Source organism: Pleurodeles waltl, chromosome 1_2, assembly GCF_031143425.1.
Source record: "Pleurodeles waltl isolate 20211129_DDA chromosome 1_2, aPleWal1.hap1.20221129, whole genome shotgun sequence".
Lineage (NCBI taxonomy): Eukaryota > Metazoa > Chordata > Amphibia > Caudata > Salamandridae > Pleurodeles > Pleurodeles waltl.
The window spans coordinates 775522202-775544036 of record NC_090437.1 but is presented as its reverse complement, the minus strand read 5'-3'; the positions used below and the strand labels follow the sequence as shown (position 1 = coordinate 775544036).

The following is a 21835-nucleotide window of genomic DNA, read 5'->3' as shown; positions in this document are numbered from 1 at the left end:
GAACCCTACTCCCTTCTGGGGCACCTCTTTGTAAGCGAAAAGCAGACATGGCAAGAGGACATCCCATCTCCTTTTGAGTTTTTCAGGGAGCCCCATGATCATGCCTTTTAATGTCTTGTTGAATCTCTCAACAAGGCCATTAGTTTGTGGATGATAGGGTGTAGTGAATTTATAAGTCACTCCACACTCATTCCACATGTGTTTCAGGTATGCTGATATGAAGTTGGTACCTCTGTCAGACACCACCTCCTTAGGGAAGCCCACTCTGGTAAAGATACCAATGAGGGCCTTGGCTACTGCCGGGGCAGTAGTCGACCTAAGGGGAATAGCTTCAGGGTATCTAGTAGCATGATCCACTACTACTAGGATGTACATATTCCCTGAGGCTGTGGGAGGTTCAAGTGGACCCACTATATCCACACCCACTCTTTCAAAGGGGACCCCCACCACTGGAAGTGGAATGAGGGGGGGGGGGGCCTTTGGATGTCCACCTGTCTTACCACTGGCTTGACAGGTGGTACAGGAGACACAAAACTCCTTGACTTTCTGGGACATGTTGGGCCAGTAGAAGTGGTTGACTAGTCTCTCCCACGTCTTGGTCTGTCCCAAATGCCCAGCAAGAGAAATATCATGGGCTAAGGTCAGTATGAACTCTCTGAACTCCTGAGGCACTACCACTCTCCTAGTGGCACCAGGTTTGGGATCTCTTGCCTCAGTGTACAGGAGTCCATCTTCCCAATAGACCCTATGTGTTCCAGTTTTCTTGCCATTGGAGTCTTCAGCAGCTTGCTGCCTAAGGCCTTCAAGAGAGGGACAGGTTTCTTGCCCCTTACACAACTGCTCCCTTGAGGGTCCCCCTGGGCCTAAGAGCTCAACCTGATAAGGTTCCAACTCCATAGGCTCAGTTCCCTCAGAGGGCAGAACTTCTTCCTGAGAAGAGAGGTTCTCTTTTTGTTGTTGTGTTGCAGCTGGTTTCCCAGTTTTCTTTCCTTTCCTCTTGGGAGGCTGGGCCCTTTTTCCAGACTCCAGCTCTACTTTTTCACCCTGAGCCTTGCACTGTGCCCTTGTCTTGACACACACCAGTTCATGGATACCCAGCATGGCTGCATGGGTTTTCAGTTCTACCTCAGCCCATGCTGAGGACTCCAGGTCATTTCCAAGCAAACAGTCTACTGGGATATTTGAGGAGACCACCACCTGTTTCAGGCCATTGACCCCTCCCCACTCTAAAGTTACCATAGCCATGGGATGTACTTTAGTTTGATTGTCAGCATTGGTGACTGGATAAGTTTGTCCAGCCAGGTATTGACCAGGGGAAACCAGTTTCTCTGTCACCTGTATCCCTCAGGCCTTCTACACTTGTCCCAATAATTAAGAGCGGCTGCCTGTATTTTTGCATATTAGGGGGCCAGGCAGCCAGTGTGGCTAAATCCACCCCACCCTCAGAGACTAATGTAGCTTCAGTGTGACACCTGATTTGCTCTGGGCACACTGTTGATCCCACTTGGAGACTAGCCATTCCAGTGTTAGCTGGAGTGGAGTTGGAAGTGGTACTTTTCTTGGGACAGGCCTTGTCTCCAGTTTGGTGTCCAGGCTGATTACAGCTACGACACCAGGCCTTTTTGGGATAAAAGTTTTTACCCTTGTACCCAAAATTGTTTTGTGAAGAGGCTCTGGACCCACCGTCCTGTGCAGGTATTTGGGGGCCTGAAGAAGACTCTTTACTATTTTTGTTTTTGGATGTCTCAACACTCTTCCCCTGGGGAGGCTTTGTGACCCCTTTCTTTTGGTCACCCCCTGTGGAAGTCTTGGTCACCCTAGTCTTGACCCAATGGTCCGCCTTCTTTCCCAATTCTTGGGGAGAAATTGGTCCTAGGTCTACCAGATGCTGATGCAGTTTATCATTTGAACAATTACTTAATAGGTGTTCTTTCACAAATAAATTGTACAGCCCATCATAATCATTAACACCACTGCCTTGAATCCAACCATCCAATGTTTTCACTGAGTAGTCCACAAAATCAACCCAGGTCTGGCTCGAGGTTTTTTGAGCCCCCCTGAATCTAATTCTATACTCCTCAGTGGAGAATCCAAAGCCCTCAATCAGGGTTCCCTTCATGAGGTCATAAGATTCTGCATCTTTTCCAGAGAGTGTGAGGAGTCTATCCCTACACTTTCCAGTGAACATTTCCCAAAGAGAGCACCCTAGTGAGATTTGCTTACTTTTCTGGCTACACAAGCCCTCTCAAAAGCTGTGAACCATTTGGTGATGTCATCACCATCTTCATATTTAGTTACAATCCCTTTAGGGATTTTCAACATGTCAGGAGAATCTCTGACCCTATTTATGTTGCTGCCACCATTGACGGGACCTAGGCCTATCTCTTGTCTTTCCCTTTCTATGGCTAGGATCTGTCTTTCCAAAGCCAATCTTTTGGCCATCCTGGCTAGCAGGAGGTCCTCTTCACTGAGGCTATCCTCAGTGATTCCAGAGGTGCTGGTCCCTCCTGTGAGGGAAGCAGCATCTCTGACTATCACAGTTGGAATCAGGGATTGAGGGTCCCTGGGTTCCCTAGTTAGGACTGGAAGGGGGGAATTCTCCTCCAAGTCACTAACATCATCCTCTGGGTTGTCATCCTCAGAGGGGTTGGCTTTTTCAAACTCTGCCAAAAGCTCCTGGAGCTGTAGTTTGGAGGGTCTTGAGCCAATTGTGATTTTCTTTAGGTTGCAGAGTGACCTTAGCTCCCTCATCTTAAGATGGAGGTAAGGTGTGAGGTCGAGTTCCTCCACATTCATCTCTGCACTAGACATTATGTTTCTAAAAGTTGGAATACTTTTTAAGAATCTAAAACTAGTTCTAGAATCTAATTCAAGCTTTCACAAAACTTTTAAACTCTAAAAGAAATGCTAACAGGGACTAACACAAGGCCCTAGCAGGACTTTTAAGAATTTAGAAAAATAGTTCAAATTGCAAAAATCAATTTCTAATGAAAATGTTTGGAATTTGTCGTGTGATCAGGTATTGGCTGAGTAGTCCAGCAAATGCAAAGTCTTGTACCCTACAGCTGATCCACCAATGTAGGAAGTTGGCTCTGTATGCACTATTTCAAAGTAAGGAATAATATGCACAGAGTCCAAGGGTTCCCCTTAGAGGTAAGATAGTGGCAAAAAGAGATAATACTAATGATCTATTTTGTGGTAGTGTGGTCGAGCAGTAGGCTTATCAAAGGAGTAGTGTTAAGCATTTGTTGTACATACACACAGGCAATAAATGAGGAACACACACTCAGAGACAATTCCAGGCCAATAGGTTTTTGTATAGAAAAATATCTTTTCTTAGTTTATTTTAAGAACCACAGGTTCAAATTCTACATGTAGTACTTTGCATGAAAGGTATTGCAGGTAAGTACTTTAGGAACTTTGAATAATCACAATAGCATATATACATTTCAAATAAAACACATATAGCTATTTTAAAACTAGACTGTGCAATTTTCACAGTTCCTAGGGGAGGTAAGTAATTGTTAGTTCTTGCAGGTAAGTAAACCACCTACGGGGTTCAAGTTTGGGTCCAAGGTAGCCCACCGTTGGGGGTTCAGAGCAGCCCCAAAGTTACCACACTAGCAGCTCAGGGCCGGTCAGGTGCAGAGTTCAAAGTGGTGCCCACACCACATAGGCTTCAATGGAGAAGGGGGTGCCCCGGTTCCAGTCTGCCAGCAGGTAAGGACCCGCGTCTTCGGAGCGCAGACCAGGGGGGTTTTGTAGGGCACCGGGGGGGACACAAGTTAGCACAGGAAGTACACCCTCAGCAGCACAGGGGCGGCCGGGTGCAGTGTGCAAACACACGTCGGGTTTGTAATAGGAATCAATGGGAGACCAAGGGGTCTCTTCAGCGATGCAGGCAGGCAAGGGGGGGGGCTCCTCGGGGTAGCCACCACCTGGGCAAGGGAGAGGGCCTCCTGGGGGTCACTCCTGCACTGGAGTTCCGATCCTTCAGGTCCTGGGGGCTGCGGGTGCAGGGTCTTTTCCAGGCGTCGGGATCTGAGAGTCAGGCAGTCGCGGTCAGGGGGAGCCTCGGGATTCCCTCTGCAGGCGTCGCTGTGGGGGCTCAGGGGGGACAACTTTGGTTACTCACAGTCTCAGAGTCGCCGGAGGGTCCTCCCTGAAGTGTTGTTTCTCCACCAGTCGAGTCGGGGTCGCCGGGTGCAGGGTTGCAAGTCTCACGCTTCTGGCGGGAAACGCTGTTGTCCTGAAGTTGCTCCTTTGGAAACAAAGTTGCGGTCTTGGGTGAACAGGGCCGCTGTTCTCTGGAGTTTCTTGGTCCTTTTAGAGCAGGGCAGTCCTCTGAGGATTCAGAGGTCGCTGATCCTGGGGAAAGCGTAGCTGGAGCAGTTTTCTTCCGAAGGGGGGGGGGAGACAGGCCGGTAGAGCTGGGGCCAAGGCAGTTGGTGTCTCCGTCTTCTCTGCAGGGTTTTTCAGCTCAGCAGTCCCTCTTCTTCTTAGGTTGCAGGAATCTGAGTTCCTAGGTTCAGGGGAGCCCTTAAATACTAAATTTAAGGGCGTGTTCAGGTCTGGGGGGTTAGTAGCCAATGGCTACTAGCCCTGAGGGTGGGTACACCCTCTTTGTGCCTCCTCCCAAGGGGAGGGGGTCACATTCCTATCCCTATTGGGGGAATCCTCCATCTGCAAGATGGAGGATTTCTAAAAGTTAGAGTCACCTCAGCTCAGGACACCTTAGGGGCTGTCCTGACTGGCCAGTGACTCCTCCTTGTTATTCTCATTATTTCCTCCGTTCTTGCCGCCAAAAGTGGGCCCGTGGACGGAGGGGGCGGGCAACTCCACTAGCTGGAATGCCCTGTGGTGCTGGAACAAAGGGGGTGAGCTTTTGAGGCTCACCGCCAGGTGTTACAGCTCCTGCCTGGGGGAGGTGATAGCATCTCCACCCAGTGCAGGCTTTGTTACTAGCCACAGAGTGACAAAGGCACTCTCCCCATGTGGCCAGCAACATGTCTCGAGTGTGGCAGGCTGCTAAAACCAGTCAGCCTACACGGGTAGTTGGTTAAGGTTTCAGGGGGCACCTCTAAGGTGCCCTCTGGGGTGTATTTTACAATAAAATGTACACTGGCATCAGTGTGCATTTATTGTGTTGAGAAGTTTGATACCAAACTTCCCAGTTTTCAGTGTAGCCTTTATGGTGCTATGGAGTTCGTGTTTGACAGACTCCCAGACCATATACTCTTATGGCTACCTTGCACTTACAATGTCTAAGGTTTTGCTTAGACACTGTAGGGGCACAGTGCTCATGCACTGGTGCCCTCACCTGTGGTATAGTGCACCCTGCCTTAGGGCTGTAAGGCCTGCTAGAGGGGTGACTTATCTATACTGCATAGGCAGTGTGAGGTTGGCATGGCACCCTGAGGGGAGTGCCATGTCGACTTACTCGTTTTGTACCCACCAGCACACACAAGCTGGCAAGCAGTGTGTCTGTGCTGAGTGAGGGGTCCCCAGGGTGGCATAAGATATGCTGCAGCCCTTAGCGACCTTCCCTGGCATCAGGGCCCTTGGTACCAGGGGTACCAGTTACAAGGGACTTACCTGGATGCCAGGGTGTGCCAATTGTGAAAACAAAAGTACAGGTTAGGGAAAGAACACTGGTGCTGGGACTTGGTTAGCAGGCCTCAGCACACTTTCAAATCAAAACACAGCATCAGCAAAGGCAAAAAGTCAGGGGGTAACCATGCCAAGGAGGCATTTCCTTACACCCTTCTAGCGTAGATATCTTACCTTATAATTATCCCCAGGCGTCAGACTGGATCCAGAAATTTTTTATGAGCTCGCTGGTAAGTGACGACATTCAGCTCTGCGTGGTGTTGTAAGCGTCTTGAGCCAACTTTCCACGCCAGCAGCGCAGAGACATGAACAACACTGACCACTGACGTGTGAAATGCGGGCCCTGAAAAGAGAACAGCCATGTACCTAAAAATCAGTTTTCAGAGCAGGATGGATGCATGGTCAGTAAGGAATCTGTGGCTAGTCAAGTGTCTCTACTAGGTAAGGCGTTACTAAAAGGTAAGCAACCTGACAGAGACTTCTAGCTGCAGATTCCTTGCCTTTGAACAGATACCCTGGCAGTATCTCCCCGGAAGAGGGTCCGGCAAACACAATCTAGACTAGAAAGTCCTGCAGTACCAAAAGTGCAAAGTGCCCGACCTGACAGACAGGACTGTGCAGCCAGTAGTGCTGCAGCCTTACAGATGTTTAGGACCAGAACTCCGCGTGCTAACAGTGTTTGTAGGTCAGGCGTGCTTCTTAGGCAATACGTACTAGATATTAATGCAGAACACAACCCATCAGGAGACAGTTTGTTTCTGCTTGGCCTTTCCTTTCTTGGCTCCTACATACCCCACAAAGAGTTGAACATCCACCCGGAATAGTCACGTGCAATCAAGGTATAACAACCATGGTCTTTTTAGGTCCAGCCAGTGGAGTCTCTCCTCTTCCTTACAGGAATGAGGCGGGCGTAAAAGGTGACTATCTGTGGCAAGAAGGATGCTCAAGTCCAAAGGACCAGTCTGTCTGGGTAAAAAGAGCTGTACAGAGGCTGAGATTAGAGCAACTGCAGTTAACTGACCCTCCGGGCAGATGCTATTGCCACCACAAAGGCAGTCTTGATGGTTGAAGCCTAAAAGGGTAGTTATGAAGCAGTTCAAAGGGAGCGCACATCAGAAAAGTGAGAACCAAATTGAGGTCCCATTGTGGCATAATGAAGGGAGCTGGAGAGGAAACAAGCTGAAGATCCTTTTAGGAAGCTGGCATGGTGTGTGGTGGACACCTATGATGTTTGCACCTTATACCAGGTCGGTCCAGGCAACCTCTATTAGTGAATGAAGACAGTGTCTAGGAAGCCTGGGCGCACTTGCAATACCTCAGCAGTCACACAGCAATTTATCACATCTGAAAGGAACCATACAGTTTTACAAAAATAAAGGTACTTTATTATAGTAGCACTGAACTCTATTACTTATGTGTGTGTGTGTGTGTATATATATATATATATATATATATATATATATGGAAAATGTCACTTACCCAGTGTACATCTGTTCGTGGCATTAGTCGCTGCAGATTCACATGCTGTGCACATCCCGCCATCTGGTGTTGGGCTCGGAGTGTTACAAGTTGTTTTTCTTCAAAGAAGTCTTTTCGAGTCACGAGACCGAGGGACTCCTCCCATTTCAACTCCATTGCGCATGGGCGTCGACTCCATCTTAGATTGTTTTCCCCGCAGAGGGTGAGGTAGGAGTAGTGTATGCTAGTAATAGTGCCCATGCAATGGAGTGAATGCGTATGTACATAATGAAGTTTCAAGTAATATATTTACAAATGTACAAATGTTTAAGATATACTTCTAAACGGCTACAGGCTCCCGGGGAGGCGGGTGGGCGCATGTGAATCTGCAGCGACTAATGCCACGAATAGATGTACACTGGGTAAGTGACATTTTCCGTTCGATGGCATGTGTAGCTGCAGATACACATGCTGTGCATAGACTAGTAAGCAGTTATCTCCCCCAAAGCGGTGGTTCAGCCTGTAGGAGTTGAAGTAGTTTGAAATAATGTTCTTAGTACAGCTTGACCTACTGTTGCTTGTTGTGCAGTTAACACATCTACACAGTAGTGCTTGGTAAATGTATGAGGCGTAGACCATGTTGCTGCCTTACATATTTCGTTCATTGGAATATTTCCTAGAAAGGCCATGGTAGCACCCTTCTTTCTGGTTGAGTGTGCCTTTGGTGTAATAGGCAGTTCTCTTTTAGCTTTAAGATAGCAGGTTTGAATGCACTTAACTATCCATCTAGCAATGCCTTGTTTTGAAATTGGATTTCCTGTATGAGGTTTTTGAAAGGCGATAAATAGTTGTTTTGTTTTTCGAATCAGTTTTGTTCTGTCAATGTAGTACATTAGTGCTCTTTTGATGTCTAATGTATGTAGTGCTCTTTCAGCTACAGAATCTGGCTGTGGGAAGAACACTGGTAATTCTACCGTTTGATTCAAGTGGAACGGTGAGATTACTTTTGGTAAAAATTTAGGATTGGTCCGTAGAACAACTTTATTTTTGTGTATATGAATAAATGGTTCTTGAATGGTAAATGCTTGAATTTCACTCACTCTTCTTAGAGATGTGATGGCAATTAAAAATGCAACTTTCCACGTTAAGTATTGCATTTCACAAGAGTGCATGGGCTCAAAAGGTGGACCCATGAGTCGTGTTAAGACAATGTTGAGGTTCCATGAAGGAACTGGTGGTGTTCTTGGTGGCATAATTCTCTTTAGGCCTTCCGTAAACGCTTTTATGACTGGTATCCTAAACAATGAAGTTGAGTGTGTAATTTGCAGGTAAGCTGAAATTGCCGTAAGATGTATTTTAATGGAAGAGAAAGCTAGTTTAGATTTTTGCAAATGTAGAAAGTATCCTACTATCTCTTTTGCAGATGCGTGTAAAGGTTGAATTTGATTATTATGGCAGTAATAAACAAATCTTTTCCACTTATTTGCATAGCAGTGTCTAGTGGTAGGTTTTCTAGCTTGTTTTATGACCTCCATACATTCCTGTGTGAGGTCTAAGTGCCCGAATTCTAGGATTTCAGGAGCCAAATTGCTAGATTCAGCGATACTGGATTTGGATGTCTGATCTGTTGTTTGTGTTGTGTTAACAGATCTGGTCTGTTTGGCAGTTTGACATGAGGTACTACTGAAAGGTCTAGTAGTGTTGTGTACCAAGGTTGCCTTGCCCATGTTGGTGCTATTAGTATGAGTTTGTTTTGACTCAACTTGTTTACTAGATATGGAAGAAGTGGGAGAGGGGGAAAGGCGTACGCAAATATTCCTGACCAGTTCATCCATAATGCATTGCCCTGCGACTGATGTTGTGGGTACCTGGATGCGAAGTTTTGGCATTTTGAGTTTTCTTTTGTTGCAAATAGATCTATTTGTGGCGTTCCCCACATTCTGAAGTAAGTGTTGAGTATTTGGGGGTGAATTTCCCATTCGTGGATCTGTTGGTGATCCCGAGAGAGATTGTCTGCTAACTGATTCTGAATCCCTGGAATAAATTGTGCTATTAGGCGAATGTGGTTGTGAATCGCCCAATGCCATATTTTTTGTGTTAGGAGACACAACTGTGTCGAGTGTGTTCCTCCCTGTTTGTTTAGGTAATACATTGTTGTCATGTTGTCTGTTTTGACAAGAGTGTATTTGTGGGTTATTATGGGTTGAAATGCTTTCAGCGCTAGAAACACAGCTAACAGTTCTAAGTGGTTTATATGAAACTGTCTTTGCTGAATGTCCCATTGTCCTTGGATGCTGTGCTGATTGAGGTGTGCTCCCCACCCTGTCATGGATGCATCTGTCATTATTACGTATTGTGGCACTGGGTCTTGAAAAGGCCGCCCTTGGTTTAAATTTATACTGTTCCACCATTGAAGCGAGATGTATGTTTGGCGGTCTATCAACACCATATCTAGAAGTTGACCCTGTGCCTGTGACCACTGTGATGCTAGGCACTGTTGTAAGGGCCGCATGTGCAACCTTGCGTTTGGGACAATGGCTATGCATGAGGACATCATGCCTAGGAGTTTCATTACTAATTTGACCTGTATCTTTTGGTTTGGATACATGGCTTGTATTACATTGTGGAATGTTTGGACTCTTTGTGGACTTGGAGTGGCAATTCCTTTTACTGTGTTGATTGTTGCTCCTAGGTATTGCTGTGTTTGACACGGCAGAAGGTGTGACTTTGAGTAATTGATTGAGAAACCTAGTTTGTGTAGGGTTTCTATGACATAATTTGTGTGTTGTGAACACTGTATTTGCGTGTTGGTTTTGATTAACCAATAGTCTAGGTACGGGAACACATGTATTTGCTGCCTTCTGATATGTGCAGCTACTACTGCTAGACATTTTGTAAAAACTCTTGGCGCAGTCGTTATTCCGAATGGCAACACTTTGAATTGGTAATGTATCCCTTGGAATACAAACCTTAGGTACTTTCTGTGTGAAGGATGTATTGGTATATGGAAATATGCATCCTTTAGATCCAGTGTTGTCATGTAGTCTTGTTGTTTGAGCAGTGGGATTACTCCTTGTAATGTAACCATGTGAAAGTGGTCTGATTTGATGTATGCATTTAATATTCTGAGATCTAGTATAGGTCTTAGAGTTTTGTCTTTTTTGGGTATCAGAAAGTATAGTGAGTAAACTCCTGTGTTTAGTTCTTGTTTTGGTACTAATTCTATTGCCTCTTTTTGGAGCAATGCTTGAACTTCTAATCCTAGAAGATTTATATGTTGTTTTGACATACTGTGTGTTTTCGGTGGGACTGTTGGAGGGGATTCGCGAAATTCTATGCAATAACCATGCTGGATAATTGCTAGTACCCAAGTATCTGTTATCTCCTCCCAATGTTTGTAAAATTGGCTTAGTCTTCCCCCCACAGGTGTTATGTGATGGGGATGTGTGACTTGTAAGTCACTGCTTATTTTGAGGACTTTTGGGGCTTTGGAATTTTCCTCTATTTTTTTGGAACTGTCCCCCTCTATATTGCCCCCGAAAACTTCCCCACTGATATTGGCTTTGGTAAGTGGGCCTTGTTTGTGATGTTGTGGTTTCTGTAGGTTGTCCTCGAAACCCTCCCCTAAAAGGTGTTTTGCGAAATGTGCCTCTGCTCTGCGGGGAGTAGAGTGCGCCCATGGCTTTTGCTGTATCAGTGTCTTTCTTGAGTTTATCAATAGCAGTGTCGACTTCCGGCCCAAACAACTGCTGTTCATTAAATGGCATATTTAGCACGGCTTGTTGAATTTCCGGCTTGAAACCTGACGTGCGCAGCCATGCGTGCCTTCTTATTGTTATTGCAGTATTTACTGTCCTTGCAGCTGTATCTGCTGCATCCATTGAAGACCGTATCTGATTATTAGAGATACTTTGTCCTTCTTCCACCTCTTGTTGTGCTCTTTTTTGGAACTCCTTGGGTAAGTATTCTATCAAATGTTGCATCTCATCCCAGTGAGCTCTATCATATCTTGCCAAAAGTGCTTGTGAATTGGCAATGCGCCATTGGTTTGCTGCTTGTGCTGCAACCCTTTTGCCCGCCGCATCAAATTTTAGGCTCTCTTTGTCTGGAGGTGGTGCGCCCCCCGAGGTATGAGAGTTCGCTCCCTTACGAGCTGCCCCGACAACTACCGAGTCTGGTGTTAACTGGGTTGTAATATAAACAGGATCTGTTGGCGGTGGCTTGTACTTTTTCTCCACCCTTGGCCTTTAACAGGATCCTGAAAGATTTGTTTTGAATGTTTTAGCATTCCTGGGAGCATAGGTAGTCTTTGGTATTGGCTATGAGTGGAGGATAGCATGTTAAACAAAAAGTCATCCTCAATTGGTTCGGAATGCAAGGTGACGTTATGGAAAGCAGCTGCCCTTGCGATCCTCAGGAGGGGACGGCCTGGCAGGGTACGAGTCTGGGCTGTTGTCCGATACTGGAGCATCGTAAAGGTCCCATGCATCGGGATCATCTTGACTCATGGCAGTATGAGTCGGGGAGTGCATCAGTGGAGGAGTTGCTACTGGTGATGTGTGCACTGATGGTGGTGGAGACGGTGGTGGAGTTGTTTTCTTTGCCACCTTTGCCTGTGGCTCCTTGTCCTTTTTTTGAAAGGCAAGTTTTCTTTTTATTTTAATTGGGGGAAGAGTGGTTATCTTCCCTGTGTCTTGATGAATGTGGAGCCTCCTTTGAGTATAGTCTGGCTCTACAGCTTGAAGTTCCTCTCCAAATCTATGTTTTTGCATTTGGGAGGACAATTCTTGTTCCTCTGTATAGGAACCTGTTTTCGGCTCCGAGGCTGGATGTTTCGGAACCGAAACTTTTTCGGACGTCTTTTTAGGCTCCGAAGAAACCTTTGTAATTTTCGGCGTGGTGGTTTCTCGGTGCCGAATTTGTTCGGTGCCGCTGTTTCTCTGAGCCGATGTCTCGGGTCCGAGATTGCTGTGTGGCGGTATCTCGACCGGAGTCGGATGACTTCGACACCAGCGTGCCCTTTTTCGGTGCCTTGGCTCGGTCACCTATTTTTTGGGTTAAGCCATGGCCTGTTGGCGGTGGCGTCCCCTGGGCTTTTGTTGACTTCTCGTGAGTCTTATGTTTCGACGTCTTACTCACGGTTTTCGGCATTTCTTCGGCTTCGAGCTCTTCCGAGTCTGACTCGTGGATAGAGAAAGCTTCCTCTCCCAATGTTTGTAAAATTGGCTTAGTCTTCCCCCCACAGGTGTTATGTGATGGGGATGTGTGACTTGTAAGTCACTGCTTATTTTGAGGACTTTTGGGGCTTTGGAATTTTCCTCTATTTTTTTGGAACTGTCCCCCTCTATATTGCCCCCGAAAACTTCCCCACTGATATTGGCTTTGGTAAGTGGGCCTTGTTTGTGATGTTGTGGTTTCTGTAGGTTGTCCTCGAAACCCTCCCCTAAAAGGTGTTTTGCGAAATGTGCCTCTGCTCTGCGGGGAGTAGAGTGCGCCCATGGCTTTTGCTGTATCAGTGTCTTTCTTGAGTTTATCAATAGCAGTGTCGACTTCCGGCCCAAACAACTGCTGTTCATTAAATGGCATATTTAGCACGGCTTGTTGAATTTCCGGCTTGAAACCTGACGTGCGCAGCCATGCGTGCCTTCTTATTGTTATTGCAGTATTTACTGTCCTTGCAGCTGTATCTGCTGCATCCATTGAAGACCGTATCTGATTATTAGAGATACTTTGTCCTTCTTCCACCACCTGTTGTGCTCTTTTTTGGAACTCCTTGGGTAAGTGTTCTATCAAATGTTGCATCTCATCCTAGTGAGCTCTATCATATCTTTCCGACCCGAAACACGGAGCGAAAAGGAACACGTCCGAACCCGATGGCGGAAAAAAAACAATCTAAGATGGAGTCGACGCCCATGCGCAATGGAGTCGAAATGGGAGGAGTCCCTCGGTCTCGTGACTCGAAAAGACTTCTTCGAAGAAAAACAACTTGTAACACTCCGAGCCCAACACCAGATGGCGGGATGTGCACAGCATGTGTATCTGCAGCTACACATGCCATCGAACATATATATATATATATGTATATATGTATGTATGTATGTATGTTTAGAGACACAGAGAGAGAGAGTGTAATTATTAGGAATTAGCATATGGAAACAACAAGCATTGGCAAAAATTAGTGAAAAATGGTTAGGGCCCTATGGCAAACCATATACTAAAATTGTGGATTGTGAAGTGAAGTCTCTCACGCAAGAATATGTAGTAGTTAGAGGGGAGCTAGGAGAGCTCAGGACTCCAAAAGGTGAGTACCTAAGTGACCCTCAGCGACCAGGAGAGCAGAGGTAAGTACCTGGTCTTCACAAGGACTAACAAGAGGACTTAGCAAGAGGAAGATTGCAAGACCAGGACCAGTCTGGTGGAACCCAACCATGGATTCTAGTTGAGGACCACCTGGAAAAGAAAGGGGGCAGGGTCCGGTCCACTCAGGAGTCACTACCCACCCTTCTGTGAATGAAGAACCAGGTCAATGGGGGAAGATGAAGATCAGCTGTGGAGCCTAGGAGCTGCAGAGAAGTTCTTGGAGCCGTGCAGATGATGTCCCACGTTGGTCGCCGGGTTGCAGCTGGTCAGTGGACAGGAGGACCACCAACAAGCCTTGGCAAATAGAAGTTGGAGGAAAAGTAGAGTTGCCGAGCTGAAGAGGACCAGCAAGGTCCAGCGACTCGACCCTTGGATGGGAGTCCGGGCTGAACGTCAGCAGTTGGAAGAGCCAGCAGAAGCAGTTGCAGCCCCCAGAGGCAACCCTCTGGCAGCAGGCATAGTAAGTTGCAGTGAGGACCAGTCAGCACACATGGAGAGGGATCCCATATCGCTGAAGCAGCAGAGGAAAGACTGTCCTTGCAAAGATAGAGTGCTGGAGGCCAGGGATACTTGGAGCCTGAAGGTCCCTCGGAGCAGGAGTCAACAAGCCTTGGTTGCTGCAAGAGCTGTGGTGCACAGGGCTAGTGTCCTGCAAGGAGAGGCAAGGGCTCACCGTCTCCTAAGTTGGCCAACCGGTAGAGGACCAAGAGCACCACACAGAACTTCCACCTGTGTTGGAGATTCTTCATGGAGCAATATGGCGTGGAGTTCAATGGCAAAGAATGCAGTGTTGCAGAGCAGTGTGTCAGATTGCAGTGGAGTAGAGCAGAAAGGCATAGAGTACAGTGGCATACACTGCAGTGACAATGCAGTTGTGTACAGTGCATTGGCGTAGAGTGCAGTGGTTAACAGTAGAGTAGTGTAGAGTGCAGTGACATGGACTGGAGTGGTGCAGAGTGGAGCAGAATGGTGTGGAGGGCAGTTGCGTAGAGTATGTTGTTTCAGAGTAGAGTGAAGGGGCACAGAATGAAGTTGTGTAGGGTAGAGAACAGTTGTGTAGAGTGGCATAAAGTGTTATGGCGTAAAGTGGTGCAAAATGCAGTGGCACAGAGTGCAATGGTGTAGAGTGGAATATAGTGTTGTAGAGTAGAGTGGCATACAGTGGACTGCTGTAGAGTGCAAGAGCACAGAGTTAAGGATTACAGAGTAAAGTGCACTGGCGCAGAGTGAATTGACGTAGAATGCAGTGTTGCAGAGTAGAGTACAGTAGCGTAGATTGGAGCTGTGCAGGGTAGATTGTTATTGTCTAGACTGGAGCGGTGTCGAGTGCAGTGGCAAAGAGTGCAGTGGTGTAGAGTGGAGTAGCAGAGAGTGCATTGGCATAGAGTATAGTGGAACAGGATAGGGTAGCGAGGCATAGCGTGAAGTGGCATAGCGTGAAGTGGCATAGAGTGCAGTGGCATGGACTGGTGTAAAGTTGAGTGATGCAGAGTAGAGGGAAGTGACGTAAAGTGGTAGTACACTGACATTACAGACAACACATTTTCAATTGAAATGACTATTACTTTTGCACAGACATACAGTTTTACTAATAAAACTATACAGTGCAGGCGAATATGTGTGGAAACTGCACCACCTAGTATAATGATTTGTTGTGATCAGACTAAAGTATTTGTTTCCAACACACTTTAGAAATAACAAAAAACGTTCCTCATTTGTGCTCCTAATTCTGATATATTCTGAAAATACTTTCACAGTTCATTTCGATGTCATGTTCTAGAAAAAAAAAACCTCTTTCCTAACCTCAATATCCAGCAAGATTGTCACATAAATCCTCTCACTTTGAAGTCAGAGAAAGAAAAGCAAACAAGCACTCTCAGAAGACTGCGCATGTGACAAGATAAGAACAAAATTTACAAGCATGTTAACAGAAAGGGAGCACTCAGAATGATACTGTAAATAAGGTTTGGGCAAGAGAAGGTACGAACTCAAGCTGGACAGCCTTAAAAAACAAAGCCAGCAAATGGAAAGAAAGAAAATGTGAGTTACAAACCACAAAGCCAATGGCAAGCAATGGGCAGAAAGCATTCCTAGTTCAGCATTTTGAATGTCCCCAAGATTTCTTTAGCAAACCAGACAGCTGTTCTCCCTCTCTGGTATGATGCCCCCTAGAAACATCATCCTTACTCAAGCATTTAGGTGCTTATGTTATTTTTTGCTGCACAAATAGGTCAACTCCATACCGTGTAATGAAGCTGCAAGTCATTGACAGGCGAGTTCAATAACAGTTATTTGCCAAGCCATCAGTGTGCAGCTAGTAAAGCCAATTGTAATACATCACATGATTAAGTGATATTATTTGAGTCATCTAAAAATACAATTTAATGTAAATTCAGAGAATGGCTCTATATGTTGTCTGAAGTTCATTTAATTTGATGGATGATCAGGTCTACCATTTCAGAATACAATGTAATTTTGCTTACAAATACATTTCAAATTGGCATACATAATTAGGTGTCACAAGAAAGAAAAAATGTTCTTTCATTTATTTCAAGGTTTCCTCTTCATTGCATTCTCATGTAGTCGGTACTGAACAAGAACACTTATTTTTTATGATGATGTTTCTTATACAAGCATAGTACACTTTCCACTTTACCTCCTTCAACAGAGAGAGAAACAGAGGTAGACCAGAGAACTTAACCTCACATTATAACATTAATGCACTGTGTAGGAGAATATCAAAATAGTGAAACATTTCAATTAAAAAACACTTCAGGATTAAAATTTGAAGTGTCGGTTGGCATTTAAGTTTCAATGAAGCACAGTGCAGAAAAATGCAGGGGGAATCATCATAAATATAATATGTAAAATACATTACAGAGAAAAGCATACAGAATTTGTAAAGTATCCCATGTCGAACTGAACCAGTGAATGTAGACTCACCTGAAAACTTTGAGATTCTTAGCATTCACAATGTCTGGGATATCTAGGAGCAAAAAGCAACAAAGACAGTTTTTAACTTTATTCTCGACCAGAAGCAACAATTTTTAAACTCTTATTTGATTTTTAACCACAATGTCAATGTAACACTATTCTCTAAGGGCCTAACGTTTAGTCTCATCTTTGTTCTGAGCTAGTCCACAGACATACCACTAACATTAAACTATTCCATTTCAAAATGCTTTGTTTTGCCACAATTGTATTAAAAGAAAGAATCAGATAAATCGAAAAAACACCTTGAAGACATTCTTTACGATTACGTTTTTTTTTTGTCTTTTAAAAGTGCGGACAAATATCTTAGAAGTTAACGTTTATACTGAGAAAACAACCAGCTCATCGAAAGTTACATCTAGCAATCTTTTAAAGCAGCAGAGAACTGGTTTCACTTTACTTGAAAGCCTAACTAGCAGCAATGAAAGCAGGGAATGCAGGGTGTTGAGGATGGCTAGGCATACATAGGTTCACGTAAGAGGGTGTGGGAGAGGAAGAAAGCTTGCAGCTCCAAGGCAGCGGGCAGGTAATTCTGCTGGTGGGAGGGTGGTTTCACAGGTCCAGTATCACAAACCAGGCCACAAACCTCAGGCTAGTGCATACTATGTGCCCAGTTTAAACAAAAAACATACTAGAACATGTAAGGGGAACATCAAATCGTTGACTTCACTTACAGTACAGGACAATATTTCTGTGAATCATATAAGTGTCTGGAAAGTAGGCAAACACTTTGCAATTGATTGTGTTCTAAGGAACCCTAGATGAAGCGATTGAAACCTGTGCCTTATGCCAGCTCGAATCCAAATATATTATTGATCAGAACGAATTACACTTAGAGGTACGAACGTAGACAAGGAACTACATGTGTACTCATAAGTCTAGGAAATGTAAACAAATTTGGCAGCCAAACATACTGCCTTGATTTCCACATGTAAACAAATTGTACATTTTTTAGGAGGACAGTTGAGGGTGATTATACAAATTATCTATTTTTCCTAGTGAGACCACATGCTCAATATTGTTTTTTTTTAATCTGTTTTAAGCATAAATTCATTGGCATTGCTACACCTTTGGAAAGATACATATTAATTGAGAAAATGAAATACTGATGAATGGGCAATAATGTTGAAAATATAATGACAAAACAAGAACCATGTTTTATTTAGAGAGCATTCCTATGTGAGGCCATTATATGGGGGGTACTCAGGCACATGAAGCTAAAGACATCGAAGTTAATTGTTATGTATACTTTATCTAGTATTTGACTACCATAGCTATGGTTTCTTCTGATAAAGTTCAGCAAACAGCATAGATATTGACAGTGTGTTCTATATCAATGCCTATTGTTGAACGTCACCAATTAATAGTGTGTAAATTTAAATGTTTAGAATGTCATCTAAGAAATTATAATATTAACTGTGCAAATTTTTCCAGCTTTTGTCAGCAATGAAATCAGTATTTCCTGTGACTGATGAATTGTAAAGTGGATTCCCTTTTGTGGTTCATCTATACTGTTTTGCACTATTTGGGTGTTTCTTTTCGCCCAAGGACCTGTGACCAGGTCTTCTCAATGTGTCTTGATTTATAAGCATGCCTATCATAATACATTATGTAAACAATATCCGGACTGCTCAAAACTCGAAAAGTGTAATTTGCTTTGCCAAGAAAAAAAAAATGTGAAGAAATTTGCAAGCCACACCGGAGCGCCACTCTTTCTGTGGTAGCAAGGATCCTGGAATGTGACATATATAATAATGTAAAAAATTACACTTACCACTCTACGCGTAAAGTAAAGTACTCCCAATGTAATGAACACTAAGTAGTGACTCCTGCAGTAAAGACCTTGAAAGTTAAAAATGTAATTCCCAATTTCACTTTTGCCCAACTATTCTCATGGAAAGGAGTTTAGATATAAATCAAGTCAACTGTCATATCCATCTCACTAAAAATTGTCCATATGCTATGCAAGCATACTGTCATATGCAAAGTTTAGGCCCACAAAACAATATACAAAGATTCCTTTATTTACTGATCAATAAGATGTAATCTAAAAATATGGTCTATTGTATTTATTTCCCCCCTAAACCTGTGTGCTACCCAGAAAGAATAGTACAGACCTTAAATTGAAAATTAAGGGAACCCATGTTTCAAAAGATGTACTAGTAGATGTTTAATTGTGGGGATCCCTTTTTTTTTTTAAGTCGATAAGGCGTTGACAAGTAAGAATCCTTGCCCTAGGCAGATCTTTCCTCAATTCTTCTTCTTTTCTAGGGGCATGGGCACTCTCTTGAGAAAAAGTGAGAATGATGGAGGTACTCAAGTTATTTGGTTTCTCAGATGAGGAGTTTAACTACTTGATAGGTGACAATTCCGATATAGGTAAAAAAGAGTAGTAGTGACTAATATAGATAATAGTGGGTGGATAAGGTTGTTTAATCTGAAGAAAAGAGCAAAAAGAACGGAACTGCATGCACCGTTCATATTGGAGTATCTTAGGACTGGGGTGATCCCCTTAGGACAGAGTAAGAAATGTTCCAGCTCTGTTTGTGGAAATACAAACATTTTTAGAAAAGTGGTCCCAAGTTGAAAATTGATGCGCAAGATACTGGATGATGTTAATTGTGGAGACAGCCAAAGAAGTGGTAGGTCATATCTGAGTAGGAGAAGAAGTTACGGAGTATAAATGCAGTAGAGGAAGCAAAAATGAAGTTGGAGATTAACGGTGAGCTCCATAATTTCGAGGAGTACCTCACAAAGAAGAGGACGGAGAAATTAAAAAGAAGGTAGAAAGTGGTACACACAAGAGGAAGCCTATCCATATCACATTGAGGCGCTCTACACAAACCCCCCCCCAACCCCCCCTCCCCCGGATGCGTTAGAGGCAGTAGGAAATAGTGTTCTTCACAATTTTATTTTAATTTGATCGAGTAATCTACCACCAGATCAAAATGACGAGCTTGGGGGAATCTTGTGCCCCCCGCATAGCGAATATTCACAAGAATGAATCCAAAGAAAAGCACATCTATGATGAAGCAGCACCTTACTTTGAGAATGTCAGAAACTTTGCAGGATTTATATACAATATATTCTTTATATGGTCTAGGGAAGAATACCTCCAAGAATTTATCTTATGGCTCAATTCTACCAACAGGAACATTACTTTTACTGCAAAACAAAGCAGGCAGAAAGTGGAGTTTCTAGATATTTGGATTTTAGGTGGGCAGGGACACCTTGAAGCTGCACTCTACAAGAAACCACAGCAAGAAATACCCTGCTTCAGTCTGCATGTTCTCATCCAAATTGTCAGGAAGATTCTATTTCTTCTTTTTAAGGAAAAGGCATAACTGTACAACAATGGAAGATGTTATATGAAATGGAGAAGAACTCAAAGAGAGACTTCTCCAAAGAAGATATCCGAGACGGCTAGTTAGGCAAGCTTTTAAAAGAGCAAGATACTATGACTGTGATTACCTTTTACAAGGTAAACCTAGAGGTAAAGATGATAGGCTAGTACCATTGGAGTATGAACTACAAAGTGAAAACAATCTTTTAGCAACTGGAAAATGCTTACTGCTACTGAAAAGGACACTAGGTTGGAAAAACCATCAACGCCTTTAGAAGAAATGTGAATCTAAGGGACAAATCAGTACATATTCGGTTGGGACAGAACATAGGTTGTCGTCGGGGAACCATCGGAGGTACCATATTTATAAAATGTAATCACTGTGTGGCACAGGCCATTCTTGTAATACAATTATAGTAACAGAAAGCTGGGTACATAAAGGATATACAATAAACAGCAGACGTTATAACATTATCTATCTCATTCTATGCCCATGTGGATTTGGCTATGTTGGAGAAACAGGGCGAGAATTTAGAACTCGATATGGAGGGCCGAAGTCAGCAATTAAGATGAGAAAAATACAAGCACTCCTAATCCAACATTGTATTGAAGCAGAATATTCTGCAAATGATCTCAAATGGTGTATACTGAAAAAGGATAAGCAACGTAACATGTATATTAGCCATTACAGAGGTAGGAAGAACATGTTACAATATGTTACCTGCAGTGTATAAAGTAATCCTTTTTGACATGCTCACTTGCCATCCATAGCGGTGTAGTGAATTGATTTATTATGTCCTGCAATAACGTCCAGTCAGGGAAAACTACATTGTTTCAATTCGGTACGCAGAGAAAGCAGAATTGTAGACGCCAGTGTTGGTTTTAATTTATGTTATGCACCATTCTTCATTACGATAGTAGAGGATTGGTCCAACATGGTGTTTAGACAAAGCGGACTTGTAAGGGAAATTGTCTGCTTCATTGGCACAATACAGATCAGGTGTAGGGTGCGTATATATATATATACGCTCCACAAAATGGTGTGAACAGTAGCAGCTCCACAGATGTCTGTGAGAGCATGCAGCTGATCGTGGGACTTTCACAAAGGGATCTGAAAGTATGATGCAATTTCTGAGCGTATTCCATCTGGAGTAACATGTGGTGCCGACATTCAGACTAAAATGTTTTAGAGTGTATAAAGTACAGGATAAGTAGTCCACGTTTTGGAGTGCAGAGCGGAGTCAAGGAGCAATATTTGCCTGATATATGTAAAGGATGGCCTGACATTTGAAAGTCTGAGCAATATTAGCATTATTGTCTTATCTTTATGGATAGCATTTTGTTACACTCTAAGGGCTTGATTTGGAGTTTGGCAGGTGGGTTACTCTGTTACAAACGTCACAAATATCCTGTACACAGTATTAAGATCAGCATAGGCTACTATGGGATAATAATACGGCGGACAGGTTGGCCGTCACATTTTTGAGAAAGTAACCCCCTCCACCAAACTCTAAAAGCAGGCCATAAGTACCATGAGTAGATAGTCACCTCTTGCCTAAGCAAAATATGCTGCAATCAATTTAGATGAAAAACAGGTGAAGAGCCGAAATTCAGAGTTTCCTCCATTGCACAAATGGCTGCACTCCTTGGTGAGCCATTTTGGTCCTTAGAAGACAAGCAGAATAGGGTATTCCATTGGCCCTATGTAGTTAGTTCTGTGGATCATAAAAGGATAACGTTATAGCAAGAGGCCCTAAGAGTGTTTATTGTTAGTCTTCTTCAATTAATAAAGACACCCTTTAAAAAAATATATATATATTTTTATTAAAAAACGAAACAGCCATTGTACAATAAAGCAATCAACGATTAGGCTGCCCATCGATTAGCCGCCACCCAGTCTGTTGGTCTGTTGTTGTCAAGGACTCTTCCGCCCCCCTGCCCACACCTGGCCCGCTGAAAGTCATTCCATGATTCTATATGCCCCCCACCCATCCCAGATCTTCCCCCATTTCTTGAGGCAGCCCCTGCTCTCATATAAAGTAAAGACACTCTTCGACTGTTTGACCAGAAGTA

The 21835-nt window shown here is 43.9% G+C and overlaps 1 protein-coding gene across 1 annotated transcript in view; it reads right to left on the bottom strand.

Moving 5' to 3' along the window:
• The window catches only part of TMA16 (translation machinery associated 16 homolog), a 93645-nt gene that overhangs the window by 9615 nt on the left and 62195 nt on the right, over window positions 1–21835 (bottom strand). The window contains exon 6 of the mRNA XM_069243817.1: window positions 16372–16414. Within this exon, the coding sequence (XP_069099918.1) occupies window positions 16372–16414 (43 nt within the window). The remainder of the gene's footprint in view (window positions 1–16371; window positions 16415–21835) is intronic.